General features: G+C 35.3%; 1 protein-coding gene across 2 annotated transcripts in view; it reads left to right on the forward strand.

Moving 5' to 3' along the window:
- IFT88 (intraflagellar transport 88) overlaps positions 1 to 18,247 on the forward strand; it is a 132,178-nt gene that overhangs the window by 25,022 nt on the left and 88,909 nt on the right. For both annotated transcript variants that reach the window (XM_042922561.1, XM_042921783.1), the window contains exons 5-13: positions 1,028 to 1,081; positions 1,717 to 1,780; positions 2,520 to 2,589; positions 4,793 to 4,883; positions 6,476 to 6,580; positions 7,980 to 8,082; positions 8,930 to 9,044; positions 10,844 to 11,075; positions 12,926 to 12,996. In XM_042922561.1, coding sequence (XP_042778495.1) covers positions 1,028 to 1,081; positions 1,717 to 1,780; positions 2,520 to 2,589; positions 4,793 to 4,883; positions 6,476 to 6,580; positions 7,980 to 8,082; positions 8,930 to 9,044; positions 10,844 to 11,075; positions 12,926 to 12,996 — 905 coding nt within the window. The remainder of the gene's footprint in view (positions 1 to 1,027; positions 1,082 to 1,716; positions 1,781 to 2,519; positions 2,590 to 4,792; positions 4,884 to 6,475; positions 6,581 to 7,979; positions 8,083 to 8,929; positions 9,045 to 10,843; positions 11,076 to 12,925; positions 12,997 to 18,247) is intronic.

The raw sequence follows: 18,247 nt of genomic DNA on the forward strand, positions 1-18,247 counted from the left end.
TGTTTTCCATTTCGGATAGTTACAAACATTGTGAAAGTCTAATTTGATTAATAGCTTTACTATCTAGTCATTTTGATTGTAAATTTATCAGAAAATATTTTCTTATCATTTCTTATTTGTAAACCTTATGTTTATTGATTGACTTCCTTTCATTTTCTGTGTAATATTACCAAGTCTCGTGTATTCCATTCATATTTTATGTGGAGTTAAGTGTTATATAAATGTAATGATGTTTATAATTTTTTTAAACCTACCAATTAATACATGAAAAACATGAAGTTTGAAAAAAACTTCAGAAGCATATATTTGGGTCTTTTATTTGAGATTTTCAGAGGAAAGATGGTATATAAAAATCCATAAAGGAAAATTTTTAGGTCTTGCCCAAATTTGGATGTTAGCATACATGCAATAAAAGGGGAATGGGAGAAAAATGGAAGAATGAGGTGGAATAGCATTTCCTAGTCCTTATTGTAATATTTCTTAGGGGTCAGAAAAATGGTTTTAGTACCTAGCTAGAGGTCCAGGAAACTTGACTTTATACTGTTCCTCTAGATGAATAGGGAAAGCAGTCACACACATAATGTAAGTGTGTGTCAAATGAAACATGCTCTTATTAATCAGCCTAAGCATGTATTACTCATAAATTTGATTTTTTTTTTGGTGGTGTTTTAGAACAGGAGACTGCAAACCTTTTCCGTGAAGAGCCAGGCAATTTAGGCTTTGCGGGTCAGATAGTCCCTATTGCAGTTACCAGCCTCTGTGTTTGTAGTGCGGAAGCCGCCGTAGACAGTGTGCAGACCACTGGGGTGTAGCTGTATTTCAGGCTGAGGGTTGTGCTTCACGGAAGCTTGTTTTAGACTTTTATTGTTTAATCTTATATCTTCAGGTTATAAATGGAAAAAATTAAGTTTACTTGCCAATAGAATGAGGAAGAAAAATTATGAAGGAAACTTTTATAACTTGGTTTTTATAAAATTAAATGTAGATATTTTTTGGAACCATTTTAATTTAGTTTTCTGTTTACTAGTCCAAGACATCCCTGGCATCATCGATGGGAAGACCAATGACAGGGGCTATTCAGGTATCTCTGTCATGTGCTTGTTCATTTTGGGCCTCTCTTATGACTTAGAATATTCTTACCAACTTTTTTTTATTACATTATTTTAAAATGTTAAAGAAAGTGTTTCTTACATAATGACCCGGATTCTTTAAATTATGGGCTAAAGGTTGGCCTCTTCAAAATCTTTGGAGGTAAAATCTCTTTGGATTTACTCAGGTCTCAAATGAAATTCCACTGGGGAGTGGACATAGGACTGATAATTGGCTTGTGTGGTAACTCTGGGTCCCATTTTTCCTATGCTATCACTTAACAACAATTCCTGAAATTTCTCTCATAGGCATATAGGAGGCCAACAAAAGTAGAGGAGTAGCCAGCTGATAACCTGTATAACTTACATAAGATCCTACATAAAAATCCATGAGTATTTCTTTTCAAACTAGGAGTAAGCCCAGTTAAAGCAAGGAATTGAAATGTTGTAGAGGAAAGGCAAAATAGAGACAGGACTGACATGGATAGGCAGAGGGGAGGAATAAGCAGGTAGTAATGAAAAAATCTTAAAAATTAAGACTACTTTAATGTATGTACTTGTGCAGAACTACAAATAAGAGGTAAATCTTATTTAAGAATACTTTTTAAATGACTGTTTTTCTTTCAAGGATGGAGTTACTAGACCAATGACAGCAGTGAGAGCAGCTGGTTTTACCAAAGCAGCTGTAAGAGGTTTGTTACATGATCTCTTCTAATAATTGTTTTCAGGTATTTTCACTTTGTTATTTTCTATGTGTAAATGTTACTACCGTTTTAAAGGAAGCCTGACATACCGTTGATTGCAAGGTGTGTCATTCTTCAGTACCATTAAGAAAGGAAAGGGGTAATGAAAATGTTCTGCATCTTAATTGGAAGAGTGGTTATACTGGCATGGGATTTGTCAAAATGTACTGAATTGTACATCAAAATATGTGCATTTTTTTAAAAACTAAAAAGTGTATAAGTTATTTTATATAAGTTAGAGCTCAGTTAAAAAATCGTAGGTGAAAACAATGCTTAAAGATGTAAGTTAAGTCATAATTTAAAAATGAAATTATTATGAAAAAATTAATGTATAGTATACCAACAGAGAAAATTAAGAACCCAATAGCAAGTCATTACTCACATGATTGATAATTTAGAGCTCACAAGAGGATAGATTACTGTAGGGGAGAAGTGAACACTGACAAGAGTTCGCTCATTTTTGTTTTCACATTTTATTCACATAGTTTTATGTATATAAAAAAATCTCGCCAATTTCTTGATACATAAAATACTTACATAGGCATAATAAAATGTCCTGGCCATTTAATAAATAGGTAACTTAAACCATTTAATAAATAGGTAGATTAAATAACTGGTGCAAGTTTTTATGTTTTCTTCAATTATGCTGTGTCACAAGTTCACTATGAACTCTTGAATTGTGTCTCAGGCTCTGCATTTGACCCCCTTGGTCAGTCAAGGGGCCCTGCTCCTCCTTTGGAAGCCAAAAATGAAGATAGGTATGTAAATCGTTATGCTGTTGTTTTATTGTTGTTGTTGCATATTTTTAATTTTTATTTTCCAAATACGTAATTCTCAGTTATTTTAAAAGTTCTTGTCAGAAGCACCCCTATGTTTATGGCAGCATTGTTTTTAACAGCCAAGATGTGGAAGCAGCCCATAATCGTAGCTCTTAAGCTCAGTATTTGGGCTGTTGAATAAATTACACAATTTCTCTTTTTCACTAACAAGGAGCCTCTACAGAAAATATGTTCACTTTATATCCTAGTTAATAACAACATGTTTGCTAATAAAAGTATGTTAGTTTATTTAAATAGCAGGTCATTTAGGATCCTTTCAGCTGCCAACAACAGAATACGTATCAGAAAAATACACACACAATAAGAACGTTTAGTGTGTAATAGGAAGTCTGGAGGAAGGGCATTTGTAGGTGTGGTTAATTTCACTGCTCAGTAACATCACGCCTGGTTCAGCTTCTGTGTGATTCCCTTGGCCGTTTTCAAGAGCTTGCCCATCCTGTCATGCCTCAAGAGCCCCGAGAGTTCAAAATCTACATGTAGTTAATAATGCCTAGAGTCAGAAAGTTCCCAGTCTTGGATCCCTTTTAAAAAGCAAAGAAAATCTTCCCGGGAGTCCCCGACCCCAAGTAAACCTGTCTTCATTTCTCACTGGTCAGAAGTGCATCACGTGCACATGACTGAACCAAACATTTGGTAAGAGAATGAGCCTCTTGTTGACTAGCTGAGATCCTGTATGCAAGGAGGAAGGCTGGTGGTAGGTTCTGGTGTGAGTAGGTATCTAGCAGTGTGCATGTAGAGTTCATTTTCCTGGCATTTAATAGGACAGAGTAGTTACTTTTAGTGTCTTCATACAGTTCTCTTACAGGTTTTTCACTTTAAATTTTTATTTTCATATTTTAGGCTTAATAATCTATAAGCAACATTTATTAGACATTTATTAAGAGTGTTTCAGAATAGATAACAGAGTTCTGTACTTCGTTGTAACCTTTATAAAACCACATCTCTTATGCTCATTGCTCCGAATTTTGTAGATTTTTAGTAAACTAATAAAATTTTTATCCTACCTGACTAAATTTATTTTTATTTTTAATTTTTTTAATGTTTGTTTATTCTTGAGAGAGACAGAGCGTGAGGGGAGAGGCAGAGTGAGAGAGAGACACACAGAATCTGAAGCAGGCACAGGCTCTGAGCTGTCAGCACAGAGCCTGACGTGTTGTTCAAACTCACAGATTGTGAGATCATGACCTGAGTCAGACACTTAAGCAAGTGAGCCACCCAGGCGCCCTTACCTGACTGAATTTATAGTCAGATTCGACCAAAGAATATGATTCTATAGACAAAGCTATACTATTAAACTTATTCCTGTATTTTTTTAAGTCCATTTGTAGAGAATTAAGTGAACTACCGTGTATTTGGAAATATTCATAGTAAAATTTTATTTAGGCACTAATGTGCTTTCAGAGTATTGTGATATTTTGCTGGATGAAAGTGGTAGCAAAATGACATTAGTGTTATTTTTGAAATTATTTGGGAGTACTGTGTTTGCTACAGTGGAGTCAGAATTTTTAAACTTCTTCCCATTGTTGGAAATATTCTCTAGAATTCCTATCTGGTAGTAGTCAATAATCATCATGATCATCGTCTCTTTTATGGGGCCTTCAGTTTTCCTCACCTTAAGATAAAGTTTTCATTTGTCATAGGATCCGAAGAAAGGATCCACTTTCTTTTAGGGATGATACTGTAATCTCATGGGTCTTTGAATGACCTTATTTGGGTTTAAATCCTAGCTCTGTAAACTAGCTGTGTGATTTTGGACATAATACTTAACTTTCTAAACCTCAGTTTCCTTCTCAGTAAAATGAGAATAATGATAGTATTTATATCAAATGTTATTGTGAGGATTAAATGACATAATTAGGGAAAAGCATCTGGTTTAGTGTTAAATTACTAATTACTGTGCTCAGTGTGTATTTTTATTAACTAAAATATGTTATTTTTGCTGTTATCATTATATAATTACTAAAAACTGTTCATTTGCTTTTTAACGCTATTTATACATTTATCTTATCTGTGACCTATTCTTATAAAAGCGCAAAATGGACAATGTTATAAGTACATTAAATTTTAGTTTATATTATTAGTGCTTGAATGAATCAAAGTACACCTGCTTTTTCTTTAATAGTCCAGAAGAAAAGATTAGACAATTAGAGAAGAAAGTAAATGAATTGGTAGAAGAAAGCTGTATTGCCAACAGTTGTGGAGACTTAAAATTGGTAAGTTCATAAACTCCTAGGACTCGAGACGATGAAGTGTGCGTATATATGTGTGTGTACTTTTATATACGCACAAATACAAGCACATGTACAGGTTTCCCCCACTATCCGAAAGTAGAGCGAAACCTTTCATAAGTCGAAATGGCATCAAGGAAGCGATTGCCATTAATTTACACTGAAAATGTTTTGAGCTTTCCCAGGCCCCAAAACTAACCTCTTTTAGGCTTTTCTGATACCTTAGGACACATCTTGCCAACCGATGCACAGACTAAATCAAGGTCAAACACAGATGCTCACAGATAGGTCAGAGCTCTGGTGGCTTGATGCTGAGATGCCCAGGGTAGCTTCCTGAAGGGAGCGTGGGGGGGCTACTCTCGCTGCTGGGGGTGTGTATCGCCTCTGAAGGGTTTGGTGCAAAACGGACGTTGCTTCACTTCTTTTTTTCGTAAAAGCCAAAATCCTCTTCAGGTTTCTTTTAGTTAGCGAAAACAGGTACTAATGTAGGTCTTTTGTTAAAGCAGAATGGCGTCATGCAACCTTTTGAAAAGCGGGGGATACCCGAACAGATAAACATGTTTGTCTTGCTGTTGACTGGCTTAGAGTTTTTACTGAAGCAGTTATTTTGAAAACGTAGGCAACTGCTTCATACATAAGCTCTGATGTCAGAAATAGTTGATTGATTTTATAATTTGTGATATTGGTCATTTCAATAGGAAACAAAATTCTAATGGATCAATTGATTGAAATTGGCAGCCTGATGGACTGTTGGGTTAGACTCAGCCTGCCGAAAGGCGTAGCTACCATGGTCCACATGCAGTACTAAGGGCTGTTTTCTTATTTAAAGCCTCACTACCCTAAAATATTTTTTCCTATGTAAACTGCTGCAAAATCATAGTTTGCTTTGCAGAATTCTGTTTTTTTGTGTTTTTTTAAAATTAAATACTTTCTCTTAATTTGCTTTGTTCTCATTATTTTGATTGTCATACTATATAAATGTAATTTCTGTGAGTTATTAGATTAATGAATACCATTAGAAAGAATTATTCATATAAAAGCTGTTTTTATTGCTCATAGAACCGGTACTTTTTTATCTAGCTCTAAAATAAAATCCCACGGTGAGTTAATCTGTCTGTGGTTGTCTCTAGGGGAAATTAACAAAAGGTTCTTGGCATTCTGAGCAGGACATAAAAGCCAGACTAAGCATCTGTTGTAATATTGAGTAGCATTTATTCTATTGCATGAGATGGAATTAAAGTACCCAAAGTTTCAGGATTGGGAGGGAAAAGGAAGGAAATAGGTTGTCAAATCTAAATGGTGGTGGAAGGGATGGTGATAAAGAAACTTGACTTGGGGCTAATAAACTCTCCATTTTATCTGTCACATACTTCTTTGGAGGGCAGAAGGGAAGATACATGGCATTTTTAGTATGGTGAGCTCCACTTTAAGCAAATACTCTGGGTTCTTTTGTTTTCAAAAGAGTACAGCAGGGCCTCCAGTACACAAATCCCAGTTTTGTGCAGACACCTCCCAAATGCATAAAATGCTCATAATGAATGCTTAAAGGAATTGACAGAGTATCAACTTGATTTCAGGCCTTAGAAAAGGCAAAAGATGCAGGAAGAAAGGAGAGAATCTTGGTGAGACAACGAGAACAAGTTACAACTCCAGAAAATATCAATTTGGATTTAACTTACTCAGTAAGTATGAGAAATACCTATTGAGTGAAATTATTTTGGCTAGGATTTGTAGATTCCAAAAGTCTTTTTCCTTTTGTCTTTAGGTTTTTTTTTTCCCCCTGTGTTTTAAATCTTATTGGACCTCAGGTGCCCAGAATTAGATTAATAGTAATCTTTATAAAGTTCATGAGGCACTCTTACTCTTGTCTTAGGTTTGTGCAAAGATCTTTTTTTTAAATTTATTTAGTTAATTAGTTGTTTTTAATAACTTAGTACCCACAGGCTTACCACCCAATGACTCTATTTCTGGAAGATTGCTAATATTTATGCTCTGTATTTAGTGTGGCTATTTTAATGAGATTTTAATGTGGACTTTTGGTCTATGATTCTTAAGAACTTCCAACTAGGCAAATAATACAATGTTCTGTGAGGGTAGTGAAAAACAACAAAAACTAATTTCTTACAAGATTAAAAAAAAATTTTTTTTAATGTTTACTTTTTGAGAGAGAGCGAGAGAGAGAGAGAATGTGAATGGGGGAGAGACAGAGAGAGAGAGAGAGAGAGAGAGAGAGACACAGAATCTGAAGCAAGCTCCAGACTCTGGGCTGTCAGCACAGAGCCTGATGCGGGGCTCGAACCCACGAACCGTGAGATCATGACCTGAGCCAAAGTCAGATGCTTAACTGACTGAGCCATCCAGGTGCCCCAAGATTTTTTTAATTCTTAAAAGACTTCCTTGATGTTTATACCACTATTTTAAAAGGGTGTATTTTTAGTGGGAAAAATGTTCATTTGCCAAACATATGAAAAAAAAGGACATTTGAAACTGAATAGGAATTTTTAGATGTTCGTTCTTGATAGCTAATATTTTTAAATTTCATGAAATCTTTAGATGGGGGAGTAATTTCTAGTGATTTTTTTTTACCTGTGGGAAAATAATTTTATATAACTTAGTGACTTAAATTATAATTTTGCATACAGAGAAATACTTTTTACAGTTTTGCATATAAAGAAGTGCACAAACGAAGGTTTAAGATATTTCCACATAATGTTTAATTTTTATTTACGAAGAAAATTTGGCTCAATACTTTGCTTATTCCCTTTATTACCAGCAACATTAACAAAACATGTTTATTCTTTGTAGGTCTTCCTGAGATTAATGGATGGCAAATACTACCTAAATTGGAAAGAATATTTAGAAAATTAAGGTGCAGTTTGGAGGACAGCTATGCTTATCTTAATGTGCTCGTTCATTTGGAATGCAAGATATTTCTCTGTATGCTTTACTTCCTCACTAGTGGAGTATCTTGATATAGGCATCTAGTTTTGTTAGGTATAGGATGTTAATCTCTTAAAAGATTATAGGCAAAAGGGCCTAAAATGGTCATTATGTGTCTTTTTGCCTTGTTTTTTTCCTTAGGTTCTTTTCAACTTGGCCAGTCAATATTCAGCGAATGAAATGTATGCTGAAGCACTAAATACATACCAAGTTATAGTGAAAAATAAGATGTTTAGCAATGCAGGTGGGTGTATATAGTCAGTTTGCCCAATAAATTTAGTTCTTTTTCTTTTGAGTTTGTCGAAGTGATTTCTGCACCCAACATGGGGCTCAAACTCACAACCTCGAGATCAAAAGTCATGTGCTGCACTGACTGAGCCAGTCAGGCACCCCAAATACAGTTTTTTTGTAGTGTTAATTTATATTTCCCCACTTTATGTTTCCTTATATAATCTATGCTCTAAACAAATTTGTGTTTATAAAGAAGTGTCCTACTTAAAGATACTACTTATATGAAAATCTACATAATCTACATAAATACAAATGAAGAAATACAGTTGGTATGAGATAGATTGCCTAATAGTAAACAAAAAATATATTCTGTCATCACAGGTAGAATGAGCCAGGGCAATCCCATCAAACATGCTTTCACTTATAAATTCACTTATAAATAAATTTCACAAGAGACTATAGTTTAGTAGCATATATGTGTAATTTTTTGGTAGTTGGGTTAAAGTTATCAGAATATCAGAATATCATTTTCTTTAATATGTTAAAATGTGTGTGGCATTATTGAGTTTAATTTTAAAATCCCAGTTTTTACAAAATAACACAATTCCAGTTTTACAATGTAAATCACTTGTTCTCCAGCCATATTTTCAGGGCTCCATCTGTCTTAAGTTCCATTTCCTCACAGAAGATTGGTGTGTAGGTATACAAAAATAGTGTAACTATTTTAAAGTGAGAATTTTAGGTAGTGTCTGAAGCTTCATAACTTGAGAAAAACTTCAAAGAACATGAATTAAGGTCACCTTAAATAGAGAAAAAATTAAGAAAATAGAATATTATATATTCATTATTTTTTTAATTAGGAAGATTGAAAGTGAATATGGGAAATATTTATTTAAAGCAAAGAAATTATTCCAAAGCCATTAAATTCTACCGAATGGCACTAGATCAAATTCCAAGCGTCCATAAAGAAATGAGGTAAGTTTACATAGTGATGACTTGGTGAAATTTAAGTGTTATTTTCAGAAACAAGATAACTCCAATGACCTGTTGTCAGTGGGTTGAATATTTTGAGGTGTTTGTACATGTGAGGTGTTAGATTTATGTTGTATCTGTAGTATTTTGGTCTATTCCCCTTCTGACTACTTGCACACATTTGTGTAATGACAAGTTAAAGGTTAAAGATATAATATGTAATCAACTGAAATAAAACTGAGCTAATTGGCCTATATAGTGGGTAACCCAGCAGGCCATTAGCAGCAAATAAGTCACTGCCAACACAGAATCAAAACACTGCTTTAGAATATAATAGACTTTAGAATGTTTTAATTTCTAAAAGGCTAGAAATTAAGACCACCATATATTCTTGCTGTAGATTGCAAATGAAACAATGAAAGGAAGAGATTGCATTTGAATCTTAGAAGAGGGAATAGGAGGAGGAAGCTGAGATCTATTCTATTCCTACTATATTTCAAGAGCAGAAACAGTAAATTACCTTATGGTCTGGTAATAACCTTGAGAACATAGAAGGTTTCCAGGATATTTACCGGTCATAATTGTCCCTAGGCGCTTAGTACAGTTCCTCTGTGAAAGTTAATTTATTTGTAAATGCCACCTTTAATGATTATTTGTTTCTGAACAGTGCATCATTATCATTGGGAAATATCTAGCTTCTAGGACACAATGCCCTTAGGCACTTTTAACACAGGTGAGCCCAAGGCTTTGAGCATTGTAGGATAGCTTATGTCAAGTGCTTAATTATCAATAATCTAGAGGTGCTGTAGTAACTAAGTTAAGGAACTGATGGTAAGAACAAGAGCACTCAAGAAAGGCGTACTTGTGACAGGTTATTTAAGTGAGGAAGAGAAAAAGGGTAATATTCCAGACAAAGGGAAAATCGAGAAGAGACAAGGAAATAACAGTATTCATGATCTGATCAGAATAAATGAATTTAGTTGAAACAGAGATATTATGTTGAGGAGTAGTTAGAAATAAGATGGGATTACATTCATAATCCCATCTACATCCCTTTGAAGAGAATGTAGAGAAATTGGAAACCTCATACATTGGGGTATATAAAATAGTACAGCCAGTTTGGAAAATAAGTATGGAATTTCTTAAAAAGTTGAACACAAATTTACCAGTGGACCAGTAATTCAACTCCCAGGTATATATCCAAGAGAAATGAAAACATGCTGTTACAAAGGATTGTATGTGAATGTTCATAGCATTATTCCTAATAGCCCAAAAGTGGAAACAGTCAAATGTCTGCCAAGTAGGCAATGGGTATATAAAATGTGGTGTATTCATATTATGGAATACTATTTGCAAATATAAAAGGAATGGAGAACTGATAGATGCTAAGAATCGAGGAACCTTCAAAAGATTATGCTAATTAAAAGAAGCCAGGTATAAAATACTGTATATTATATGACCCCCATTTATATGCAATGTTTAGAAAAGGCAAATCCAGAGAGAGAGAAAGTAGGTTAATGATTGCCTAGGGCAGGAAGTGAGATGGGGAGTGGCTGCTAATGAGCACAGATTCTCTTTTTAGGATAATGGAGATGAGTTAATATATTCACAGCTGTGTAGATATAGCAGCAATCACTGAATTGTATAGTTAAAACAAGTGAACTTAGGTAAGTTAAACTTCAGTAAAGCTTTAACAAAACAAAGCAAAAGTGGGAAAGAAAAGGATACTATCTGTGGAGTGTCTTGACTACTGTACTAAACACATTAGACTTTTAAACTCATCCATGTTTCTTTTTCTTTAGGATTAAAATCATGCAGAACATTGGTGTTACATTTATTAAAACTGGTCAATATTCAGATGCCATTAATTCATTTGAGCACATAATGAGTCTGGCACCAAATCTGAAGGCAGGCTTCAACCTAATTCTTAGTTACTTTGCTGTTGGAGATCGAGACAAAATGAAGAAGGCGTTCCAAAAATTGATTGCGGTTCCATTAGAAATTGATGAAGATGATAAGTATATCTCACCAAGTGTGAGTATGAAGATAACTGCTGTGTAGCTAGCTGTTAGTTGTCCGTGCTTTTCTGTTTCCAGAAATGAGAGTTAGATGGATGACTTTTTAGGTTTCTCCTCGCCCTATATTAATGTGTTTTAATTAATCAAATTTAATTAATGTGCTTTTACCAGTTTCATTTGTTACTTAAATTAAATGGTTGAGAATGGGACTCTGTTGAAATAGGGCTAGAGATTATGGTTAAAACTGACTTTACAATTTTATTGAAAAAAGGGAAAATCTTACAAAAATATGATTACATGTCATTCCTTAAGTATAATATCTTGACCAAGGAACCCCTAAATCCTTGGTTTTTTTACTATTTTTTTTCAGTCATTTATGAACAGAGGAAGCTCAAACTATACTAAATATATCACAAATGAAAAGAAGTAGTTCCTTATCCTTATGCATAGGGTAGAGCATAATAAAAAAATCATATTTTCAAAGACCTGAGGAAATATTATATAATGTTAAATGAAAAACCAAATGAAAAAAAAAGGTATGCACACACCCATACATGAACACAAACTGAAAGGAAATACACCAAAATAGAAACAGTAGTTTCCAGGGAGTGAGATGATTTTTCTTAATGTTTTTAAAATATTTTCCAGGGGCGCCTGGGTGGCTCAGTCGGTTAAGTGTCCGACTTCAGCTCAGGTCACGATCTCATGGTCTGTGAGTTCGAGCCCCGCGTCGGGCTCTGGGCTGATGGCTCAGAGCCTGGAGCCTGCTTCCGATTCTGTGTCTCCCTCTCTCTCTGCCCCTCCCCTGTTCATGCTCTGTCTCTCTCTGTCTCAAAAATAAAATAAACGTTAAAAAAAAAATTTTTTTTTTAAATAAAATAAAATATTTTCCAGAGTTTTACATATAAATTATTGGTATGCTGCCATATTATTTTCTATTAAACCAAACAGTATGAAATTGCCTGTATTTATAGATCAAAAATAAGAGAATAATGCCAATTTCATAAATTGAATTAATAGATTTGTTAATAGATTGTAAGGGTATTACCGCCTAGCCGTTGGCTGCACCATACAATACTTAACTCTTCTTATGCCTCAGTTCTTTATATACAATACAGGAAATTATAATAACCTACTTTATAGGGTTGTGAGGATTGAGATAATGCAAGTGAAATGCTTAAAACAGTACCTGGAACATAGCATGTGCTATGTAAACATTAATTATATATATTGTTTTTATTGAGAAGAAATTTATGTTGTGAAAAAATCTATTTTTAATAAAGAGTAGAGATATGGATTACTAAGTAATTTGATGATCATTAAATCATTTACATTTGAGTTTAGAATTTATAATATCACACAGCTTCTGTGTACTTGGTCCTGTTCTATCCGGCCTGACCTTTTATCAGCTGCTCAGAATCTGTTAGTTCAAGGAGAATGTGATAGATAATCAGGAATAAGAAAAGTTCTACTTTACATAAGGGAAAACAGTTTAGAAAGATTAATTTACTCTACTAACTAACTTAGTGGTGTGGTTGATTAGAAATCCAAGCTCTTAGGGGCACCTGGGTGGCTCAGTCGGTTCAGCTCTTAGGGGCACCTGGGTGGCTCATGTCCGACTTCGGCTCGGGTCATGATCTCACGGTTCGTGAGTTCAAGCCCCGCCTCGGGCTTGTGCTGATAGCTCAGAGCCTGGAGCCTGCTTCAGATTCTGTGTCTCCCTCTTTCTCTGCCCCTTCCCCGCTCATGGTCTGTCTCTCTCTGTCAAAAATGAATACACATTAAAAAAAATTAAAAAAAAAAAAATCCAAGTTCTCAGTATTTGCTTCTGAATTAATCACTTTTTTCCCAATTTTATTTTCCCAGGATGATCCACATACTAACTTAGTAATTGAAGCTATAAAAAATGATCATCTAAGGCAAATGGAACGTGAACGGTAATATTTTGCACACTTTAGTAACATAGGTTTAATTTTTATGAGTTAAATATACATTCTGATTATTTCTCTCAAGACTTGTTATATTCAGTATATTAAATAGTGCTATTGTTTCACCAATTCTGTACATTACTAGATTCTCTTTTCTCCTAAGTAATCACAGTCCTCAGGCTGACCCCAGTTATTCTTACCCAGTTACTCTTACTATTTTCTTGTAATTCACCTCTCCTCTGCATTTGTTGCAATGTTGCAACTTTGTTTATACTACCTTTCTTTAACAGATTGTATCTTTATGTATTTTTGTCCAGCTTCCCAATTAAATTTCAACTCCCAAAGACAAAATTGTACTTTTTTCTTCCTTCCTCCAGTATGGTACCTAGACTCTGCCAACTATGGTTTGAAAGTTCTAATATGTATTGAACATGCAACAGGTATATTAGAAGTATATCACACAATAGAGAGCCTTTAATTTTTTAAATTGTGATAAAATACACATAGCATAAAATTTACCATCTTAATTAATCATGATGCATAAGAAAGACTTCATGGTTTGGTAGTGTTAAATGCATTCACGTTTTATAACCAGTCTTCAGAACTCGTGTGTGTAGGTATTGGGTCATATGCTAAATCTATTTTTTAATTTTTTTAATTATTTTTATTTATTTGTTTGTAATTCCAGTGTAATTAATGTTATATTAGTTTCAGGTATACAGTATAGCGATTCAACAATCCTGTACATTTCTCAGTGCTCACCATGATAAGTGTACTCTTAATCCCCTTCACTTATTTCACCCCAGAACTCTTTGTATCTTCGTAATCTACATCTCTACCCACTGAACAACATTTCTCCAGGTCCTGCCCCCAGCACCAAACACCCACCGTTCTCCTTTCTGTTATTATGAATTTGCTTTATTTTCCTCATGTAAATGAAATTATAGTACACTTATAATGTCTACAAGGTCCTTCCATGTTGTAGCATGTGATAGGATTTCCTTCTTTTATAAGGCTGAATAAGATTTCATCATATGCGTGGAAGGCCCTTAATTTTTAGAAATTAGTTTAATTAAAAAAATTTTTTTTATGTTTTTATTTATTTTATTTTTAAGAGAGAGAGACAGAACATGAGGAGGCTAAGGGGCAGAGAGAAAGGGAGACACAGAATCTGAAGCAGGCTCCAGGCTCTGAGCTGTCAGCACAGAGTCCGACGCGGGGCTCAAACTCACAAACTGTGAGATCATGACCTGAGCCAGTCGGACACTCAACCGACTGAGCCACCCAGGCACCCCAGAAATTAGTTTAACTTTAAAAATTAGTTTAGGGGTGCCTGGGTGGCTCAGTTGGTTAAGCGTCTGTCTGACTCCTGATTTCAGCTCAGGTCACGATCTCACAGTTTGTTGAGATTGAGCTCCATATCAGGCTCTGCACTGACCGTACAGCTGCATGGAAGTCTTTTTCTCCCTCTCTCTGCACCTCCCCCTCTCAACACATGTATTCTCTCTCTCCCTCTCTCTCTCTCTCACTCTCGAACTTAAAAAATTAGTTTAGCATTAAAAATAACTGACTTCTTCTGGGAAGAGGAGTAGACATAGTTTTCCCTGTTATTCCCACTAAGTACAAATGAAAACCTTGGAAATTATGTATAAAACAAATACAAGAAGAAAGGTGGAGAGAAGAGGGCAGATCAGCAAAGGACCTCAGGACCTGAGGAACAATGGCAGTGAGTCCCCTCATCTTTCCCAGACTTGTATGTGAAGAAATTGCCAGTTAGAAAACATCAGTGGGTATATTTTTAAAAACAAACAAAAAGCCCCAAGAAAAGCCCAATTTTCTAGCCAGAGGACAAGGAAAGGAATAGTCTATCAAAACTGAAAACCTTTAGACAAATACTGCACACACAAACTACGGCCCCACTCCTGTGCCTGCCAACAAAAAGTCAAGTGGGAGCCTGGCTTCCCACTCTGAAAAGGCTGTAAGGAGACACTCCATATCCCAAAAGACCAGGTAGGGAGCCAGGACTTTAATCTCCACAGACCCTTAATGAGTCCCAGCAGTCTTTGGTTTCAGCAGATAGCACATGGGGAGCCTGGAATTCTACTCCATCAGAGTAATGAAGCACTCCTTCCCCTCTCTCTGGTATCAGAGAAAATGGTGGAGAATCAAAACTTTCATCATCACTCAGCGGTAACAAGGCCACCCCACTATGGTGTCAATAGGGACCGTGGTAGAAACAGGAACTCCTACCCCATCCAGCAGAAACAAAGACTTCTTCCTGCCTCGAGTATCAAAAAAGGCCGTGTGGGGAAACCTGGCCATCTATTATCTGGCACTCATAAGGTGGTGTCTCTTCTCCCCCTGCTAGAGCAGTGTCAAGAAAACAGCTAAAACAGACTTAAATAAAAATTGAGAGTATTATACTGTAGAAATATCCAAGCTTTTTTTTAACGTTTTAATTTTTGAGAGAGACCGAGAGTGTGAGTAGGGGAGAGGCAGAGAGAGACAGAGGATCTGAAGCGGGCTTCGCACTGACAGCAGAGAGCCTGATGTGGGGCTCGAATTCACAAAGCACAAGATCGTAACTTGAGCCAAAGTTGGACACTTACCTGACTGAGCCACCCATGCGCTCCATGTAATGTCCAAGTTTTGATCAAGAATCACTCATCATAAGGAAGTAGGATGATTTCAAACCAAATGAATGAACAATCTAATCAATAGATGCCAATATTATTAGGACAAAGATGTTAGAATTATCTGGCAAAGCAAACGTGATACAAATGCTTCAGCAAGCAACTATGAGCATGCTTAAAGCAAATTTAAAAGTAAAAACCCTCAGAAAAGAAGTCTCTGCAAATATAAAGAAGCACCAAATGGAAAATTTTAACTTTTTTGAAAAATACAATAATTCAAATAAAAAGCCTAGTGGATGGGCTCCACAGGAAAATAAAGGGGAAATGGAAAGATTCAGTGAACTGGAAGATGAAAAATGGAAATTGCCCAGTCTGAACAACAGAGAGAAAATAGACTAAAAACCAGAAATGAAGAGAGCCTAAGTGATATCTGGGACTATAACAAAAGACCTGCCATTCGCAGTATCTGTGTCTTGGATGGAGAGGAGAAAGAGATTGGGCTAAAGAAATAGTGGCTGATAAAATTCCCCAAATTTGACGAGAGAATAAATATACAATACAAAAAAATGATTAATACCAAAAAGAGTAAACCCAAGGAAATCCATGTGAAGATACATTATGATTAAACTTCTGAAAATTAAAGATAAAAAGGCTTGAAAGAAGACAAAGAAAAACAACACCTAAGGGAAAGCAATTAGAATGATAGTGGAAAAGCCTTAAATTAATACTCTAAGCTGTCAGATTAATAAACTAGAAAAAGAAAAGCAAAATCAGCCAAAGGAAGAAATAATAACAGAAATCATTAACATTGAAAAAAAGAAATATCAATGAAACACAGAGCTGATTCTTTGAATAGATCAATAAAATTGAGAAACTTACAGCAAAACTGACAAAAAATAGAGAAGACACAAATTACCAGTATCAGGAACAAAACAAGAGCTATCTCTACAGACTTAGCAGACACCAAAAAAGATAATAAGGGAATACTACAAGCAACCCTGTACCCATAAAGTTGACAGCTTGGACAGAATGGAACCACTCTCTGGAAAAACACAAATGACCACAACTCACCTAATGTGATTTAATTTGTAATTTTGAAACACCCCAAAAAGAGATCTCCAGGCCCATATGGTTTTACTAGGGAGTTCTAGGAATTAACATCAGTTCTATACAGTTTCTTCCAGAAGATAGTTCATTTTATGGGGCTAGTATTCCCCTGATACCAAAATAAGACAAAAAAAAAAAAAAAAAAAAAAAAAAAAAAAAAAGAAACAACAGATCTAAAAAACAATGAGTATAATAAAGGATGTCAATAGAATAGAGGACAAAACCACATCATCTCAGTTTAAACCAAAGAAAAAGATCATGTGGGATTTATTCCTGGGCTACAGGGCTGGTTCAATTTTGCAAATCAATCAATGTGATATATACCACATTAATAAAAGAAAGGATAAGAACCATATGATCCTCTCAGTAGATGCAGAAAAAGCATTTGACAAAATACAGCATCCATTCTGGATAAAAACCCTCAAGAAGGTAGGGATAGAAGGAATATATCTCAACATTCTAACGCCTCTATATGAAAGACCCTCAGATAATATCCTCAGTAGGGAAGAACTGATAGCTTCCCCCCTCAGGTCAGGAACACAACAAGGATGTCTGCTGTCACCACTGTTGTTTAACATAGTCCTGGAAGTCCTAGCCTCGGCAATCCGACAACAAAAAGAAAAGGCATACAAATCGGCAAGAAAGAAGTCAAACTTTCACTCTTGACAGATGACATGATACTCTATGTGGAAAACCCAAAAGACTCCTAGAATTGAGACATGAATTCAGCAAAATTGCAGAATATAAAATCAACGTACGAAAATCAGTTGCACTTCTGTACACCAATAATGAAGCAGCAGAAAGAGAAACCAAGGAATCGATCCCATTTACAATTGCACCAAAAGCCGTAGAATACCTAGGAATAAACCTAACCAAAGAGGTAAAAGATCTGCACACTAAAAACTATAGAAAGCTTGTATAAGAAATTAAAGAAGACACAAAGAAATGGGGAGACATCCCATGCTCATGGATCGGAAGAACAAATATTGTTAAATTGTCTATACTACCAAATGCAATCTACACATTCAATGCAATCCCTGTCACAGAAACACCAGCATTCTTCACGTAGCTAGAACAAACCTAAAATTTGTATGGAACCAAAAAAGACACCAAATAGCCAAAGTTATGTTGAAAAAGAAAACGCAAACTGGAGGCATCACAATTCTGGACTTCAAATTGCATTACAAACCTGTAATCATCAAGACAGTATGGTACTGGCACAAAAACAGATGCATATAGGTCAGTGGAACAGAATAGAGAACCCAGAAATGGACTACAATGTATGGCCAATTAATCTTTGACAAAGCAGGAAAGAATATCCAGTGGAGTATCTTCAGCAAATGATGTTGGGAAAACTGGACAGCGACCTGCAGAAGAATGAATCTGGACCACTTTCTTACACCATAGACAAAAATAAATTTAAAATGGATGAAAGACCTAAATGTGAGACAGGAAACCATCAAAATCCTAAAGGAGAAAACAAGGCAATAACCTCTTTGACTTTGGCTGCAGCAACTTCT

The sequence above is a fragment of the Panthera leo genome, chromosome A1, assembly GCF_018350215.1.
Source record: "Panthera leo isolate Ple1 chromosome A1, P.leo_Ple1_pat1.1, whole genome shotgun sequence".
Taxonomy (NCBI): domain Eukaryota; kingdom Metazoa; phylum Chordata; class Mammalia; order Carnivora; family Felidae; genus Panthera; species Panthera leo.